At 37.0% G+C, this 13,155-nt stretch overlaps 1 protein-coding gene across 1 annotated transcript; it reads left to right on the top strand.

Annotated features, from left to right (window-relative positions):
• The first annotated feature begins 498 nt into the window (after window positions 1–498).
• On the top strand, window positions 499–6,313 carry LOC120086332 (chaperonin CPN60-2, mitochondrial-like). Its single transcript, XM_039042926.1, is given in 18 exon segments — window positions 499–678; window positions 762–786; window positions 973–1,104; window positions 1,352–1,511; window positions 1,735–1,910; window positions 1,988–2,083; window positions 2,509–2,613; window positions 2,701–2,787; window positions 2,871–2,960; window positions 3,065–3,145; window positions 3,246–3,314; window positions 3,524–3,601; window positions 3,706–3,801; window positions 4,648–4,747; window positions 5,005–5,108; window positions 5,305–5,410; window positions 5,753–5,831; window positions 5,919–6,313. Coding segments are annotated over 18 exon segments (1,719 nt in total). The 5' UTR covers window positions 499–640; the 3' UTR covers window positions 6,016–6,313.
• The last annotated feature ends 6,842 nt before the right edge of the window (window positions 6,314–13,155 follow it).

Genomic DNA, 13,155 nt, shown 5'->3' with positions numbered 1-13,155 from the left:
AAAGTTGATGGCACTATCATCCTCAAAATATAAATGAGGGTATTGGCAAGGATTAATAGGTCAAAGTCAAATTAAATCAATGTATGATATATATATATAATTTTATTTAATATATATCTTCATACATTAATTTTAATTGATTTTTAATGTATCAAATACAATAAATTTGTTCTTCTTCATTTAGTATGTCAAATATATCAAGTATTAATTTGAACGTTTCAAATTTTATTTCAACTAAATTGATCCATAATTGTTAGTATGAGCTAGTAAAGAGACCTTATGAATTTATAGTTGATAAGATTGAACGATCCAACGTTAATTACTTAAATAATTTTAATCATTATATGCAAGTCGATCCAAAAAATTATGGTTAGGTAAGATATCTATTGAGATAACATTTTCGTATGGGATATTTGGCAATTAACCACTTTTGTAACGTAAATTCCGAATTGGAGCATAAAATGAGTCAGCGATTTCAGTATCCTATATATGGAGATTTCATTTTCCCAAATCCCACACTAAAACCCTATTCTCTGTTATTACAGTTGCAGTTGCAGTTGCAGTTGCAGACAGCCATTCTCAACGTTTCTACTTCTTTCTTCTCCATCTCCATCTCAACCTCTGCAACTTCGTTGCCACTATGCACCGCTTCGCCTCGGGCCTTGCCTCCAAATCCAGGTACTACTTTTCACCATCTCCTTTCATTTCATTCTTGCCCATTGGCTTGTTTCTCATTCATTCCCCCTCTTTTCTTTGTGTAGGTTGGCCAGAAACTCTGCTCACCAGGTATTTTCCCGCTATTCTTATTCATTTTCTTTAATATGATCATGCTTTAACTTGCATTTTCGAGTAATGACATGTGGTAACTATATACAATGTGATCTTCTTTGTTTTCATTAACTTCAACGTATTTTGTTGACTGATTCTGATAGTAGCAACTTTTTATTTTCCTTCCCGAATGTGGGATTTCAGATCAATTCTAGATTCAACTGCAGTAGGAATTATGCAGCGAAGGACATTAAATTTGGGGTTGAAGCGCGTACCTTGATGCTTAGGGGTGTTGAAGAGCTTGTCGATGCTGTGAAAGTTACAATGGGGCCGAAAGTGAGTTGATGTTTTGTTCTTTGTTCTGATGGATTCTGTTAGGCTTATGTGTTTGAACATGATATAAATGCATCATTTCATTTATGAATTTTGTTACATACTTTAGTGTTTAATGACTGACGATCACTTTTAGTCAATCATTGTGTAGACTAAGTCAATTGAAGTTCATAATAGTAATGCACGCAATCAGAGGTTCCTTTTAGATAGTTCACTGACTGAAGTGTCCTTTCATATTTGTTCTTTCAAGGGACGTAATGTGGTCTTAGAGCAAAGTTTTGGTGGCCCAAAAGTGACTAAAGATGGTGTTACTGTTGCAAAGAGCATCGAATTCAAAGATAAGGTAAAAAATATCGGGGCTAGTTTGGTGAAGCAGGTTGCAAATGCTACTAATGATGTGGCAGGAGATGGTGAGTCTTTGAAAATGTTTATGCAGAAAACTCTGTTCTTTCCTTCAAGCATCTTTTATATTCTTGGTGGGACTCTTTTTTGCAGTTATTCTTATAATACGATTTTTGGCTCGAGAATGCTCAATTATTTAGGAGGAGATAGTTTTTCACATGGTCTGAATTATTCGAACAGGTGGAGTTACTGATATAAAGCTCTTTTTTTTTTTTCCTTTCCTTATTTAAGGGACAACGTGTGCAACGGTTCTTACTCGTGCAATATTTACTGAAGGATGCAAATCTGTGGCTTCTGGAGTGAATGCTATGGACTTAAGACGTGGGATTACTATGGCAATTGATTCTGTTATTACAACCCTGAAGAGCAGAGCACGGATGATAAGTACATCTGAAGAAATAGCCCAGGTTTGTACCAATGATCGAAAGTCTTTTATTTATTTGTCAAAAAACCAAGTTGTTACTAACTTTCTAATTTTTTTAAGGTTGGAACTATATCAGCAAATGGAGAACGAAAGATTGGTGAACTATTAGCCAAGGCCATGGAAAAAGTAGGCAAGGAAGGAGTTATCACCATTTCAGTAAGTTAATTCAATATGCTCTCTTATGCACTATTTGTTTGCGAATACCCTCATGTCTTGAATAGGCTTTGACTCTTTGGCCAAAACCAGGATCGCAATCGGTTTTTGTTTAGTTCACCAGCTTTCACATTGTTTTCTTATTGATTTGGCTTATTAGATGTTTGAATTGATTAATTTATTTCTTCCTATAAAAAAGTATAATATGTCATTTCGTAGAGTTGGAATAATTGAGACAGTACATTTCTTATTCTTCCTTCTACTTCATGACATTTTGTCACACGAACACTGTCTTTCATTTCTAAGAATTATAGTCTGAAGCTATGCATGAATAGCATCATCTGACGTTCATAGTCCTGATTCAGATTTTGGGTCATAAAATTCCTATCTAGTATGATTATTTGATCTCTCCCTTGAATTCTTTGCAGGATGGTAACACACTTGATAACGACTTGGAGATTGTCGAGGGAATGAAGCTGGATAGGGGTTATATATCTCCTTATTTTATTACCAACCAGAAAAACCAATAATGTGTAAGGATTTGGTTTGTGACCTCAGATTTTGACGTCTTGTTCAGCATTATAAATTGTGACAGATTTCTAGGTTGTTTTGTTTTCCAGGAATTGGAAGATCCACTAATTTTAATTCACGAGAAGAAAATCTCAAATTTAAATGCTGTGGTAAAAGTCTTGGAGTTGTCACTGAAGGTAACCTGTCCTATTTAGGGGATATTGACTCTAGTGTATTCTGAACATCACTACATAACAGTGATTTTCTATTTTTGTCATAGAAACAAAGACCTTTACTTATTGTTGCTGAGGATGTGGAAAGTGAGGCATTAGCTACCCTTATTTTAAATAAATTACGTGCTGGTATAAAGGTAATATTAATGCTCTTAGTTACATGTGGATATTTTGTGTTAAATTTTAGTGGTAACACTGGATATACTAACTAAAAGGTTTTAATCACTTAAACAAAATGAAGGTTTGTGCAATTAAAGCCCCCGGGTTCGGAGATAATAGGAAGGCTAGCATGCAGGATTTGGCAATTCTCACAGGAGGCCAAGTAGACTTTCTGACTATTTACAGCTCTTTTAGTTTTACTTTGTTTTTTTAGTTCTCATATTTCATTTTTATTTTTTTTTTCTCTTTACCTTGAATATCAGGTCATAACTGAGGAACTTGGTCTAAACCTTGAAAAAGTTAGTTTTGAATCACTGGGCTCATGCAAACAGGTGAAATATAGCATCAACATCTGTACGTAACATGATCTTAACCTGTTATCATATCGAGGAGAGGGTTCTAGACTTTGCATATCAAATGCTAAAACCTCTACTGTTTTCTTTTTTCTAGTGGTTAATTTAAAGACATATTCCCCCCTTTACCTTATTTTCCACGTCAATATTATACTTCTAATGTTATCAATGTTGTGCATTCGGCATAGGTTACAGTGTCAAAAGATGATACTGTGGTTCTTGATGGGGCTGGTGACAAGAAGACAATTGAAGAGCAGTCCGAACAGGTTTCATTTTCTTCATTTTTTAACAATTTCATGCGGTCTCTTAGACTTCCTTAGGTTCCATGGTTCGTGAATATATAAATAATTTCATGACTGGACGATGGCAGTTGAGATCCTTGATTGAGTTGAGCACTTCAGACTATGACAAAGAAAAACTGCAAGAACGGCTTGCAAAGTTATCTGGCGGAGTTGCCGTTCTTAAGGTAGGTCTTTATGTTATTTATATATATATATATATATTTGGCCCATTGTGAGCACTTTCGGACGTGATTTAACTTGTTCAAATGTTGATCAAGTGGTCATCAATGTTGTTTTTCTTTACTCAGAGAGATTTGTGAACATACATGTAATCTTATCGTTTTTATCTTCATTTTTTTATGGAAACCATGTTTTGATGGAGGGGGAAAAAAAGGAAGAAAAGAAAAGAAAGAATACAAAGGACTGACAAAAGGAAAAGCCCTACCACAAAAGTATGCAAATGAAAACTTGAAATAAAAACAGAAAAGAGGCTCCAATCAATTAAAATAAGCCTAACTGATGGTTAACAAAATCTTTGGTAACAGACACCCACACGAAAGTGTTGAACATACTTAAATCCTAACTCTCCTAATGTTTCTCTACCCCTCATCTAAAAGCTATTTTGTTTCTGAAGTCGGATGATCCACTATACGGGGAAAGAAAAAGAAGGAAAACAAAACAAAAAAAGCATTAACGATTTTGTTGGGCTGTTTTTTTTATGCCCATGTATTCTTTCATTCTTTCGCAATAAAGTCATAGTTTCTATTAAAAAAAAGAAAACAATAACGATTTCCTTGTCTCAAACCAGCACTCCACACCCAACTTAAATCTTGGATTTTTCATGGAACATTCGATGGAGTTGTATAATAAAATAGGTTTGAAGATTTATGCTACCTTAAATAGAGTTCACAAACACTTTATCTTTTTTTGTATAGTTTGGTATATGATATGTGAAATTTAGCACAAACGTTTTTGAATTGGTGAAACATTACATAAATGGTGCCGAACTCTCAACCCTCAAATATTTATAGATTGGCGGGGTTAGTGAAGCTGAAGTTGGGGAAAAGAAGGATAGAGTTACCGATGCGCTAAATGCTACCAAAGCTGCTGTGGAGGAGGGAATTGTAGCTGGTAATGCCATCTTCTTAAACTTTCTGTGCAAGTCCTTTATCTAATGTCAACTAGCGCCCAGATTAATTTCTCTTGTTTCGGATGGCTGACAATTTGAAGCAATAAACAATGTGTTATAACTGTCATTTATTTGAGCCATGCAAGTCCTTAGACATCATTGTCCATATCCTGTTGATGTGGGAGTTGAAACTGGCAGCGTTATGCTATGTCCTATTTGCAAAAGTGAACTTGTGATGACTCAAGAGTTTGCGTGGCAGGTGGTGGTGTTGCTCTGCTCTATGCGTCAAAGGAGTTGGATAAGTTGCAGACAGCAAATTTCGATCAGAAAATTGGTGTTCAAATTATTCAAAATGCTCTAAAGGTTAAAAAAAATTATCATCTTTTCAACTACTAGTTCTATTAGGGTTAAAGAATGATTCAAATGGACTGTCATATTTCAGCATATTGATAGTGGATTATAATGTGCATAAACACCTTATATTGAAACTCACTACGCTTTATTAATGTGTTACCATCATATTTTACAAGTGGTCAATTTGTGGCTGATTTATCTGCAGATGCCTATTTATACAATTGCTTCTAACGCCGGAGTTGAAGGAGCAGTAGTGACTGGCAAGCTACTCGAACAGGACAACCCCGACCTTGGATATGACGCAGCTAAAGGTCTGTATTTTGATGCCACAACATTCAAAATGAATATGAAGGTTTCGATTTGTTTGGTTTCAGATAGAAATGCTATTGGAAAATAATTAGAGTATCAAGAGCATTTTAGCAATTAGTGTTGGAGTTTGTTAGAGAAGGTTGGTTGTAAATAGAGAGTAGGGAAGAAGGAAGGTTGTCGGTATGAATTAGGACGGGAGAGTACCTCAAAAGATTGGAAGGGTTCAAGTATCTCAAATCCTTGGTTTATCTTGTAACTCTATTATCCTTTTTCTTTCAATATATTGGAGTTTTACAAGTTGTTGCAGCTGTTGCTTATCCAGTTTCCTACATATCTATGTTTAGGTGAATATGTAGACATGATCAAGGCTGGAATTATTGATCCCTTGAAAGTTATCAGAACCGCCCTAGTAGATGCCGCGAGGTAGTTTCGTTAGCATCACATGAGGTTCACTGTCTCTTCGAGTTTCGATAATTAAGCTTTTCCCTCACAACGTTTCTTAATGTACAGTGTATCTTCGCTAATGACAACAACAGAAGCAGTGGTGGTCGAACAACCCAACGATGAGAAGGAAGCCACACCATCTATGGGAGGCATGGGTTATTGAAACTGAACCTGAATGCCGATCATGTTCTGACCCTGATTCCGCTGACAATTGATCATTTAATTGCAAATTGATTCCGTTCTTAAGATTTTTTTTTTATATTTTTTTTTTATTTTTGTAGGAACTGCATGTAAAGACATGTTTTGTTGAGGCAGAAGATCATTAATTTTAGTGAGGAAAACTTTTAGTACGTTTCCTCCTTGTATCTTTGCCATTTTCATTTTCTATAGTATAATAATTCAATTAGGAAAATGGTAGGCTCCATTTAATAACTATTTTGTTTTTTATTTTTATTTTTAAAAATTAAGTCTATGGATACTACTTCTATCTCTAATTTTCTTTCTTTGTCATCTACTTTTCTTCCAGAGTAATTGCAATTGGTAGCATTTTTAGGAATAATAACCAAGTGTATAACATCATTTAAAAAAAATTACAAATATAGACAAATCTATTCGTGATAGACTTCTATGGTTGATACTCTTACCAGTGATATGGTTTATCACTGATAGATTCCTATCAATAATATCTATTTAATTTTGGCTATATTTGCAATCTTTTTTACATTATGTTATATTTGCTAATACTTTCGGTCTAATGTCTGTATTTGCAACTGTCCCTTTCATCAATGGTCCTTTCATCAATGGTTAAAAAAAGTAGCTTTCAAAAAGTTGTTTTTGTGTTTTGAATTTGGTTAATAATTCAACCATGGTACTTAAACAGAGATGCAAATCATTGCAAGAAATGGAGATGAAATAGGTTTAATTTTTTTTAAAAAATCAAATGATTACCAAAAATAAAAAAAATCAAATAGTTTTCAAATGGAACTATAGAAATTTGTATTTGCAATGATTTTGTTTGAGCTATGTAGTGTCAGATAGATATTTAAAGTATGTTTAATCCTGTTTAATATTCTCCTCTCTACGTGAATGTAGATTAATTTGATTCATGTAACTAACAAGAGAGCTGTTTTAATTAGGGATGGGGATAGTTATACATATAGAGTAATCTCATCATTTGCCAAGCAGTGGTGACGAATCATCAACTTTTGACATGATAATTCTTTTATTTTAATTTTAAATTAGGCTTAGATTGACATAAATGAATGAAGTATGATATATGTGATTATCATAAATAAGATTCTTGGGATGCCTTTTGGTCACAAATTTGTTATTAAAAGTTGCAAACAAAGATATTCATTTTTAGACTTTTATATCTCAACTATGGGTGAGTTTGGATTGTCTATGAAAAGAAATGTTCTCCAAAAATTCATTTTCTTTTAAACACTTACCCTAAAAATTGTTTAGAAATTAAACGTTTAAACACTTACACGTTTGGTTATATTTTTTCATAAGTGTTTATATGTATAACTTCATTTGTTTTTTCACACTAAAAGTGTTTATACTAATGTCAAATTACCATAAAGGACTATCAAACTGTCACACCTCGCTCCGAGCCTACATTCTTGAGCCCGATGAGAGGCGTGATATTAACTAATGCTACTCTTTCATGACAACTATTGACATTACCTTACTTGTTTCCTTTTCAAATCTTATTTACTACAATAGCGGAAAAATCTTACATGCTTTATTTAGGAAACTAGTTTACAAATTCAAGTTACATTTACTAGTGTGGTACTACCTTGACTACAAATCTCTTTTAGTACTATTTCTAAACTTGTGGCAGACCTTGACCAACTTTGCAACCTGAACTGTTCTGTTACCTGCGAGAGAAACACATAAAACAAACCATGAGCTTTACAAAGCTTAGTGAGTGGAATCATAAGTACAAATCTTTTACAGACCATAAGTATTATAACACGAGGTTCCAATGCAAACCTCCATTATACCATGAAGCTTTTCACAATCCTACCTACACACATGGTAGATAGTTAACATTTCACATCTAAAAAATATTCATTAACCTATGTGCACATAGTTCTCCCTTTCATGGGCTCAGATGCTAGGCCCGTCGGCCCTCTGACTATCCCATTCAAGGTTTTTCCTTCCCACGGGCTCAGGAACTAGACTCCTTGATCCCCTGACCATCCTGTAAGGATTTATTTTGGGCTCCGATTCTACGTCCATAGACCCCCTGACCATCCCAATTTCATATTCATCTCATATAAACTACAACATATTAATTCTAAATGCTTAAAAGAGTAAAAGGAGAAACCACTTACAACGACCTGCTGAGATTTCTTTTTCCTCCCAGTTCACCCGGTTTCCCTTATTCTTCTGCTGGACCCTATTTTAGATTTAATTTTAAGTTTAGATTACTCACTCTTTCGGGCCTTATCTCAAGACATTCCCTTCTTAAAAAATGTGTGAAAATGTCTTAACCAGATTACCTTAGAGTTTCGCCTTGAAACTCTTTGGCGGTAGTTTGAAGTCTCGAGGTTACTCCCCCTGGCCCAACTGTTTTTCCACTGGTGAGCACCTCTCGGTTTTCTTTGAATTTGACAGCCTTAGAATTAGAATTTCATTAAGGCAATCCTTACACCAAATCTACATTTAATTTAAAAACTTTTGGTCTAAAAATCACCTGATTTGCACGAGTAGTCTGAGATAACTTCTCATTTGAATTTAGCCTAAGTGTCTGTCCGTACATCCAGCTTCCTTCAGTGCCTCTATTCTTACTTTCATCCGTTCAACGCCTCTTTTTCTTCATTCAACGTATGAATGTCTCCAACTTAATCCTTTCTTTGTGATCTTTATGGACTTAAATGGTTTATGGGTTAAAGTGAAGCGTTCTGCTCCTTTTATAGGCATCTCATCCTTCTCCAAGGTTGACATCTCCTACTTGGCCGCATGTCCAAGTGTCTTTTCCCCACACTATCAACGCAACCTTCATGTCATCGCAATCTAAGGTGTCTTTCTCTTCCTTAGCCAACACCTAATGCTTAAATTTGCATGTCTTCTTGTGCATCCACCTCATTTGCTTAAGGCCTAAGATTTCTTCCCAACAAGCCATATGTCCGGATGACGACCTTGAATGTGTCCATCCAATCTCATATGCTCCCATCCTACCTCAATGCGTCCATCAACCACAAATGCATCCGTCCAACCTCATTTGCATCCATCCAATTGGCACAATATACCTATGTCTGGACACCACCAATTGGCGCATGCGTCTATCCAACATCAAAATGCGTTCATTAAATGTGAAACCCGGATTTCCATTTTTCCTACTTCAGCAGGTGGTTAAAGAAATTAACTAAGTGAAAATTAAATCCTATGTTGAAGAGAAGGAAATTTCTAAGTGTTGAATAGATTTTCCTTGAGTAGTTTTAAGCTAAGATTTTTGATTAAATTTAGCTAAGTGTAAGGTCAAAAGAACCCATGCGTTAAGAGTTAGGAGACATTAATGCATAAGTTGAAAAGGCAACCATGCGTTTGTAAGGTTGGATGCATGATTGGCTGAATTATTGGCAAGAGGCTTGCTAAGAGTAACCATGCATTGGAAGCCAAGGAGAAAAATGACTAAGTATTTGACAATGTGTTAGTGTATGCCATGCGTTGGCCATTAGATTTTGAGAGGTTTTTTGAGAGGTTAGTAGTGCATGCAGTAACCAAGGTCTTTAAGAGGTTAGAACAACGCATGCAGCAGCCTCAAGTTCCACATCCAAGGGTGCTGGATGTTGGATGCGTTGGATGCGATGGATAGAGGCATGCAGCAATGGAGGCAGGCACGATGGATGCGTTGGACGCGAGAGTATATGGTCGATGGTTTACGGCTGAAGGGATGCACTGGTAGCATGCGGTGATGGATGGCATGCGGCGATGAAGGATGCAGTGATGGATCGTATGCGGTGATGGGGGCATGCATCGACGGTATGCGGTAGCAGCTATGCGTTGGCATCATGCGACAGTGCTATGTGTTGTGGGTCGAAGGTATGCGTCGACGATATATGACAAGCACTATATGTTGGTATCACACGGTGATGCGACGCATCGATGCTATGCGGTAAAAGGAATGCGTTGGTAGATTGCGATGATGCGAGGGCGTGCGGTGCAAGGGCATGCGGTGATGCGATGGTATGCCACGATGGATGCGATGGACACGATGGACGCGGCAGTGCTATGCAATGGTAAGCAACGATGGAAGCGATGGATGCGGTAGTGCAATACTATGAGTTGGTGATGCACTATGCATTGGTGATGTGCTATGCGTTAGTGATGCACTAGCATGGGTGCAATGTGTTATGCGTTTGGTGATGTACTATGCGTTGGTGATGTACTATGCGTTGGTGATGTTGTTTATACGAAGGCATGTGGGCGCATAGGACAGGGCAAGTAGTATGCGTTGAACGAGTGTTGGTCAAGGCAAGTAGTATGCATTGAAGAAGTGTTGGTCATTATCCTAGTTGAATGTATATGAAGTTGGATGAATGCATATGAAGGATAAACGCATATGAAGGATGGACGCATTCAAAGACGTCATCCGTACATGTGGCTTGTTGGGAAGAAATCTTAAGCCTTCAGCAAATGAAGTGGATACATAAGAAGACATGCAAAGTTAAGGGTTATGCGTTGGTAAAAGGGAGCAAGACACCTTGGGTTGCGGTGATGCAAGGTTGCGTTGATAGTGTGAAGAAGAAATACTTGGACATGCGACCAAGTAGAAGGTGTCGACCTTGGAGAGTTTTTAGATGCCTTATAAATAGTGGCCGAGGACTTCAGATGAGAACTCAAATTCTCTTCAAAGGACATAAAGAAGAGTGTATTGGGAGGAGACTATTCATTGGTAGCAAGACCATGCGTTGGTCAAGAGGTTCCAAGAGGGGAGATGCTATCGGACAGAAAGGACAGGAAGTAGCATCAAATTGGGACGAAAAGTTCTTCCAGAATTCTCATGCATTTGGAGTAATTCCAAAGCCATCTGAAAGATAGGAGAGTCTAGTTTTCAGGGTAGGGCTTCCGGAGAAGAATCTCCAAGGAATCGTGCTGGAGAACGAGGATAAGACAGAGGGGTCGAGCTGTAGGGTAAACTGGGCCAGTCTTAATATTTTGATGATTCCAGCCAAACCACGAGGCTTATGAGCTAAGATTTTGAGGTAATCTTACTGAGACATTTTAAAGCATATTTGTAGTAGGAAGTAACTCGAGATAAAGCATAGAACTATGAGTAGTCTGAGCTTTAAGTTGAATCTTGAATTTAGGGTTCGAAAGAGGAGCCCAAGAAGATCAAGGAACTTCTAGAGAGAAAGGTTCCTAAACGACCAAGGTGAGTGGTACTTTCCTTTAAGTCTTAAAGCATATATTTTAGAGTAAATTGTATATGCTTATGTTATGAATGTGTATCTAATATGAGAATGAGATCATGTGATCGGGATGGTCAGGGGGTCAATAGACCTAGTTCCTGAGCCCGTGAGCAAAACCTCACGGGATGGTCAGGTGACCGAGAGGTCTAGTTCTTGAGCCTTGGGAGGATCCTCGTATGGGACGGTCAGAGGGCCGACGGGCCTAGTTTCTGAGCCTATGAGCAGGGAGCCATGTGCGCATAGGAAACAAAGGAAACGTAAAATGTAAGCGTTGTATTTAGTAACAGATATCTATCTACCTTGTGTGTAGGTAGACAACATACTCATTCTAGTTAGTTATCAGTTTAACTATCTACCATGCGCGTAGATAGAAGTTGAGACTAGACTCGTTCAATGCTAAGGTTTGATTGTAACCTTGTATCTATGATATGCCTGCTATTTATGAGTTGAAATAGACTCTAGAAGTTGCGTACCACTCACTGAGCTTTGTGAAGCTCATTCTATTTATTACATGTTTTTCTTCCCAGATACCGGAAGGTGAGGAGTTCCAAGGTGCTGCTAAGGTCAAGGTCTACCACATGCCACAGTTACACTTCTAAAGGGTTTTACAGTTGGTTGTTGTTGTAAACTTTGTAGTTAAGTCTTGGAGTTGTATAAACATTACATTGTTGTAATGAAATGGGCCTACTGAATCCATTGTTGTTTGCCTCCTTGACTTAATCAGTTGATTGTTGAATTTTTTTATTGGTAACAGAGTTATTTCCGTAAGAGTTTTTAGGCAGTAAGTGTCAACAAAAGGGTTGATGACTGCTGCAATCATGCCCCTTCTCAGGCTCAGAGGGTAGTCTGAGGCGGAGTGTGACAACTTGGTATCAGAGTATAAGTTTCTGGGAAAATTGAGGAATTAGTCTATACCAGCTTAGTATCAAACTATAAGTTTCTGGGAAAGTTGAAGGGTTAGTTGATACTAGTTTGGTATCAAAGCATAAAGTTCTAGAATACCTGAGGGTTGAATTTAGTAAAACCAGAAGGAAGTGTGGTAGAGTAAAGGTTTAGAAGGAAACCTAAGAAATTAGTCAAGGTAAACTAAGGGGAATGGCAGAAGTGGCATGACCTAGCAAGCAACCGAAGCTAGAACTTCCAATGCTACCTGAAGATCTACCGAGGAAGGTAAGTGTGAATTTAAGTTATTCTCATTTAGTGTTTGAGATAGAAATGATTATGTTGTAGATAGTTTGGTTGAACATCTAGCTTAGAGATGGCTAGGTGAGGTATCGTTGGACAAACTAAGAAAATTGATATCAAAGTAGCACAGTGGAAACGTGGTAATAGACAAGTTTATAAGAGGTTACAATAGTGGTCGTGAAACCTTAAACCAGAGTTAGTTCGAGTAAATTTCGAGGACGAAATTTTCTTATAGGAGAAGTAAATTTGAAACCCAGATTTCCATTTTTCCTACTTACGTAGGTGGATAAGGAAATTAAATAAGTGAAAGTTAAATCCTATGTTAAAGAGAAGGAAATTTCTAAGTGTTGAATAGATTTTCCTTGACTAGTTTTGAGTTAAGCTTTTTTATGAAATTTGGCTAAGTGTAAGATCAAAAGGATCCATGCGTTAAGAGTTAGGAGACATTAACGCATAAGTTGAAAAGGAAACCATGTGTTTGTAAGGTTGGACATATGATTGGCCGAAGTATTGGCAAGAGGCATTGCCAAGAGTAACCATACGTTGGAAGCCAAGGAGAAAAATGACTAAGTATTTGAAAATGCGTTAGTGTGTGCCATGTGTTGGCCATTAGACTTTGAAAGGTTATTTGGGAGGTTAGTAGTGCATGTAGCAGCCAAGGTCTTGAAGAGGTTAGAACAACGCATGTGACAGCCTCA

The sequence above is a fragment of the Benincasa hispida genome, chromosome 9 (genome assembly GCF_009727055.1).
Source record: "Benincasa hispida cultivar B227 chromosome 9, ASM972705v1, whole genome shotgun sequence".
Taxonomy (NCBI): Eukaryota; Viridiplantae; Streptophyta; class Magnoliopsida; order Cucurbitales; family Cucurbitaceae; genus Benincasa; species Benincasa hispida.
This window is presented reverse-complemented; position numbering and strand designations above follow the sequence as displayed.